Source organism: Miscanthus floridulus, chromosome 10 (genome assembly GCF_019320115.1).
Source record: "Miscanthus floridulus cultivar M001 chromosome 10, ASM1932011v1, whole genome shotgun sequence".
Lineage (NCBI taxonomy): Eukaryota > Viridiplantae > Streptophyta > Magnoliopsida > Poales > Poaceae > Miscanthus > Miscanthus floridulus.
Window position 1 is genome coordinate 136,150,435 of NC_089589.1, and position 6,095 is coordinate 136,156,529.

The 6,095-nt window shown below is 48.7% G+C and overlaps 1 protein-coding gene across 2 annotated transcripts; it reads right to left on the reverse strand.

Annotated features, from left to right (window-relative positions):
* Positions 1 to 211: 211 nt before the first annotated feature.
* On the reverse strand, positions 212 to 3,588 carry LOC136485798 (uncharacterized). Of its 2 annotated transcripts, XM_066482632.1 has the most exons (4): positions 3,529 to 3,588; positions 1,246 to 3,112; positions 1,048 to 1,166; positions 212 to 957 (listed from the first exon to the last, which is right to left on the reverse strand). In XM_066482632.1, exons 2-4 carry the CDS (start codon positions 2,285 to 2,287, stop codon positions 487 to 489), a joined length of 1,632 nt encoding a protein of 543 aa, XP_066338729.1. In that variant the 5' UTR covers positions 2,288 to 3,112; positions 3,529 to 3,588; the 3' UTR covers positions 212 to 486. The 2 variants fall into 2 exon arrangements, with proteins under 2 accessions (XP_066338729.1, XP_066338730.1); XM_066482633.1 differs by lacking the exon at positions 3,529 to 3,588 and having other exon boundaries at positions 1,246 to 3,283.
* Positions 3,589 to 6,095: the final 2,507 nt, after the last annotated feature.

A 6,095-nucleotide genomic window follows, 5' to 3' on the forward strand; every position in this document is an offset into this window, starting at 1 on the left:
TTGATTTATCCCACTTCGCACGATCAAGGTCGTACTTCATTCTTACTTCTGCATGGTTAGGCTATCGAGTAGCGAAAGCTGCAACAGTCTCATTTGCTTCCCTCACTGGGTCCACTGGTTTAGTGGGACAAGGATAGGTGAGTGCTAGATCATTATCAGACGGCGCAAGTGCTATCTCAAGCTTCTCCCGCCATGCATTATAGTTGTTCCCATAGTTTTTACGGCGGCGTGGCGAGGCGCGGCGACCCACCACCTTCACACCTTTACAGCGTCTATGGCGCGCGGCGTGGCGACGCCATACACACATCGGCGTGGCGAATACATACATTATAGTCTAGGATATTAGGAAATTATATTGACAAATGGTAATGCAAATGTAGCTTAAAAGGTATAGTCTACAATATTAGCAAATCAAAATAGCAATGTAAATGTAGCACAAAAGACATAGAACTCTCTCATCTCTCAAACTTCCAAATCTCTCATCTCTCAAAAGTCGTCCAATGCAAACTCATCGAGATCGTTAGAAGCATCCACGTTCTCTCCACCATCTTCAGTAGCATCCATTGGTTGTTCACCAAAATCATCTATATCATCATCATCCAAAATGATCTCTTCTTCCTCTCCCTCTTCCTCATCTTCTTCAACCACTCTTGATATATGCCTTGCACGACGAGCGTAGGTCCTAGGAAGATTACGACCTCGAAGCTCATGTGATGCACCAATGGCTTCATCAACTTGATCCCATGTGAGGTCCGAACCACGAGCACCTTCAGGTTGGGCCATTGGGTCTACCCATTCATTGTTCCAATCAAAATCTTCTATAACCAAAGGGTCGTAGCTTTTACCCGCTTCCTCGCGGCGCTTTCGGAACCTACTAGTCATTTTCCGATTATAGGAAACATAAACCAAATCATTCAATCTTTTATGCTCCAGCCGGTTTCTCTTCTTAGTATGAATCTACAATTGATCATAAAGCAAGCAAAGTTAATAAAATATGCTTTAACCGGTTTCATTCAATTGAATTATGGAACTTAGTACTTTACTTACAAATTCAAAAGTGCTCCAATTACGCTCACAACCGGATGATGAAGCACAAAGACTAACAATACGCTTTGCAAATCTTTGTAGGTCAATGGATCGGCCACCATACGTACGCCACCAATCAACTAAATTAACAATACACATTCATATATTAGGATTTAAGCCTTAAATAACATGTAGCAATTAAATTTTTAAATCACTTACGAGGGTTCTTTGACTTCATGGTTTGGAGGGCCATACAATTCTTGAAGATATCTCCACGTTGATCTTCATAGAGCATGGATTGTTGATCAATTTTGTTTCGAATGCTCTCATCTTCCACCATTCGTGCAAGCACATCATTGAAACAACCCCTTAGATGACCAACATATTCATCATTCTCCTTTTGGATGGTATAGAATTTTCCTGGGTTCAAAAAGAGGGCAGCGCCATAGAGTGGTGTATCCATTTGCCTATCCCAACGGCTCTCAATAATTTGTATGATCTTGTTGAGCAAGCTTCTCTTGTTTTCAGTAGAGAAGCTAGCCTTGATCTTCTCTTTTGCATGATTCATGAGAGCAGCAACCTCTGCCATGGCAGGCCTCTCATCACCATCAACCACCCTCAACACAATGATAAGTGGTAGAGAAGCTCTAAGGCAATCCTCAACGGAGTTCCAAAACTCCCTAGAAAGCACAATATCATACACTTTTTTTCCGGCCTCTGTCTTTGCTAGTTTGCAACCAGTCCAATCCTCGGTGGTAAACAGAAATCTTAATGCATCTTTGTGCTTGTACAAACTCTGCAAGGTGAGGAATGTGGTAGCAAACCGAGTGGCTGCGGGTCTCACAAGATCCCTCCCATTTGTCTTCTCCCTCATTGCACTAAGAAGTCTTCCATGTCTATAGATGAAAGTAGTGACATGTCGGGCACGTGAGATAGGCTTCTTAAATTCCTTCAACTTCCCTACGTCTTCCAACATAAGGTCTAAGCAGTGTGCAGCACAAGGAGTCCAATAAAGTGTAGGAAACCTCTCCATGAGAAGCTTGCCCGCTGCTTTATAGTTAGCTCCATTATCAGTGACAACTTGCACAACTTTATCTACTCCAATGTCCATGATTTTCTTCTCTAACAAATCAGCTAACATCACCTGATCATGAACTTCACTTGATGCATCAACTGACTCCAAGAAGAAAGTCCCCTCTGGACTATTGACTAGAAAGTTGATCAAATGATGCCCCCTCCTATCCGTCCATCCATCTGACATCAATGTGCAGCCATATTGTTTCCATGCATCCTCATGTTTCTTCCTCAAATCATCTGTCTCCTTAACAACCTTTTGGAGCAATGGCTCCCTAAGCTCATGGTAGGTAGGAGGCTTATACCCAGAACCGTACTGTGCAGTGGCCTCTATAGCAATCTCAAACTACCTAGAATTTACGGCATTGAATGGTATGCCACACTCATAAAAGAACCTGGCCCACTCTAAGTTGACAGCTTCTCTTTCTTCCTTTGTCCTCATGCTAGCTTGAATACTGATTTGAGAAGGACCCTTCGAGTGTCTTTCTTCCACAACCTCTGTTGGAGTTCTCCGAAGCATTGAACCAACTGACTTGGTGCTGGGCTGTTTTGGAGCACTGAACTTCAATGTGGATTGTTTCCTTTTGGCAGCTGTCCCTGAACTAGGATGCACAATGCTTGTAGCAACATCTTGGGACTCCTCTGTCAAAACAATCACATCATGATCTTCCCCTTGTTGCTCTCCTTCTTCATCATCAAGGACGAGTGGTCTCTTCTTCTTCTTCATAGCATCTTGCATCTCTCGTGCAATAGTTGTTGTGGTTTTGACACATTTCTGAACATCTCCATAACCACCCACAAGATGCTCCTTGAGCCTTGTAATTCCTCCGGTTATTCTTCTATCACATAAGCAACACTGCACAACATCTCTATTGCCAATGGTTGGCCAAAATCCATATTTCCACCCAGGATCATTTGACTTTGCCGGCTTCCGCTTTGGATCAGTCTTTGGATCAATATTTGATGCGGCATCCGAGGCCTCCGCGCTTCCGGTCCCTTGAGTAGCCATGTTCTGCAAAAAAAGAAGAAGAAGGAAGCATGCGTTCTTGAGTTGACCAATCAAATCAAGACCTTCACTACTTCACTGCGCGCTCCTCTGCTCGCGCTCCTCTGCTAAGCCCGCAGCGGCGTCTCATCACCGCCCACGCCCGCCTGGTCCGCTCGCGCTCCTCTGCTCTTCCGCCCCCCCCCCCCCCCCCCCGCCCCCCTGCGCGCTCGCTCGGCTCGCCTCCCCGCCCCCAGCGTAGCGGTCCCCAGGCATCCTCTGCTCTTCCGCCCCCCGCCCCCCTACGCGCTCGCTCGGCTCGCCTCCCCGCCCCCCGGCGTAGCGGTCCCCAGGCATCCCCTCCCCCTCGGTGGAGCCCCGGTGCCCCTTCCCCCTCAATACCTGGCAGAACAGAGTAGAGACGAGAGAGAGAGAGAGAGTACCTGGCGGGCGCTGAAGCTTGAGGGCCGGCGGCTCGGGAGATCCAGGCGGGGGCGGCCAGCTTGGGCTCAGGTGAGGCCGACGGAGGGCGGGGGAGGCCAACGAAGGGTGGGGGAGGACGACGGAGGGCGAAGCGGACGGATTTCCAGGCGGGGGTGGGCGGAGGGCGACCGTCCCGGCGGCCGACGGCGGCGGCGGCTCGGAGGTCTGCTTGCGGTTGCGTCTCGGGCTCGGTCCGGAGAGCTCCAATCGCACTCGGCCTATACAGGTACCCTCACGGTCACGGTCATGGCCTCACCCTCACCCTCACCGTTTATTGCGCCCGCCACAGCGCACAAAGGTGCCACAGGACGCCAAATCGGCGCCACAGGGACGCCACGGTGCTATGGCGGACGCCATACACGCCGGAGCCGTGGCGTCGCCGTGGCGAGAGCCAAAAAAACGCCACGGCGATATGGCGACGATATGGCGTCGGTATAGCGACGCCTTAAAAACTTTGGTTGTTCCAATTGAGAGGCGGAATGGACGTGATTAACATCATTGGGTTGTATCCTGAAAACAACATTAGAGATTATGAGAAACATTTGACATTATAGTTGTTCCTTAATTCAACGTTGGTAAAATTAAAGCATACAACATTCTTATAAATTAACTCTACATCACTGTTGGGCAGAAATAGAACTAATGTATAAAATCTCAAGAATAAAAAATTATAATATTACTATTATCAACATTGGTCAAAAAAATAGCAATATCATAATTTACTGAATATTATAACTACTCTTCAAAATTAAATTCTCCTGTTGGTTCAAATTATGTTAGAAGATAATTAATATCAACTTTGCAGCGGAAACATGAAAAATTCTTGAAAAAATAATTATTCTTGATCAGAAGCATCTCATGTACTCATCTACTCTCTAGACGAATTATCCCATGGGTTCAAATTCGAGCAGAGATTGAAAACTAGACAAAATCATCAAAAAAGGCTTATGAAAAAGAATAAAACAAATTCCTATCGCTACTGTTCATTCAGGCCGTAACCTTTGCGCGCTACGCGTATACGCGGGCTAGCGGCGAAAACCGGCCTGGTCAGTCGCGTGCGCCGTGCTTCCCCCATGCCCAGGCCGCAACCTGGGCCTAGGCCGGGAATTCCTTCGCCCACCTGGGCTGAATGCTTGCCCGAGCGCCTAGAGCCATCCATCTGGATCTGAAGGCTCTCCGGTGCTTGCGGCCGATCAAAACCAGGCCACCTGCCTCTTCCTCGAAAACCCTAAACAATTTTCTCCTGTCTCCCCCGCTTTGCTCGCGTACAGCAGCATCAGCCACTGGCGAACCGCACGACGACGGCACGAGTGCGCAACGGAAGAGATGGTGGCGCCACTGTAGCACCCCTCGCCGGCGCACGAGTGCGGCCGGAGCCACGCATGGCGCCGTCGAGTGGCACTGCGTTGGTGCCCTTTGCCCGAGGTGGAGACCGCACGGCGGTGAGCCCTCGCCGCCCCCTTTTGGCAGCTCGGGTTGACTTCCCGCGCGACGTCCAAGCGACGTCTAGGGGTGGCAATGGGGCGGGCGGAGCCCATGTAGGAATCCCCTTGCTTTTCTTCTCCTTCTTCTAGGGTTAGGGTTAGGGTTGACCCGAATTCAATTCATTCATCTTCCTCTAAATTTTTTTCAATTTCTTCCCCAAAATCTAGATCTACACGCTAGAGTAGGCGACTGATACCAATGTTACACCTTTAGGATCAACTAGCAGTAGATTTAGTGAGTGGTTTTCTTCTATTCGGGATAAAAGCCCTAGAACATGAACAAAAACGAGAGAGAGAGAGAGGATGAGACAGGGGAGGTGCTACCGACCATGAGCGGACTTGGCGCTGGAGCTCGAGGTCGCCATAATGAAGGTGTGGCGGCGCGAGTCGATGAAGGGGTGACGCGGGAGTGACGGTCATAGGAGAGGCGTGGACGTCCGCGGCGCGACTCTCATGGCGGCGGCGTCCTTGCGACGTGGTGGCGGAGCTTCCCATCGCTTCGCCGCTGCCCTCTAAGATCGGATTAGGGTTAGGAATGTAGGTGGGGTTTGTGGCGGCTGCGCTGAACCTCGTACCTAGTGTCCTGGACCTCGTACCTAGCAATATCATAATTTACTGAATATTATAACTACTCTTCAAAATTAAATTCTCCTGTTGGTTCGAATTTAATTAGAAGATAATAAACATCAACTTTGCAGAGGAAATGTGAAAAATTCTTGAAAAAATAATTATTCTTGATCAGAAGCATCTCTCGTACTCATCTACTCTAGAGACGAATTATCCCATGGGTTCAAATTCGAGCAGAGATTGGAAACTAGACAAAATCATCAAAAAAGGCTTCTAAAAAATAATAAAACAAATTCCTATTGTACTGTTCATTCGGGCCAAAAGCCATCACGCGCTGCGCGTATACATGGCCCAGTGGTGAAAACTGGCCCGATCAGTCGCGCGCGCTGTGCTTCCCCCGCGCCCAAGCCGGAACCTGGGCCTAGGCCGAGAATTCCTTCGCCCGCCTGGGCTGAAAGCTGGCCCGAGCGCCCGCA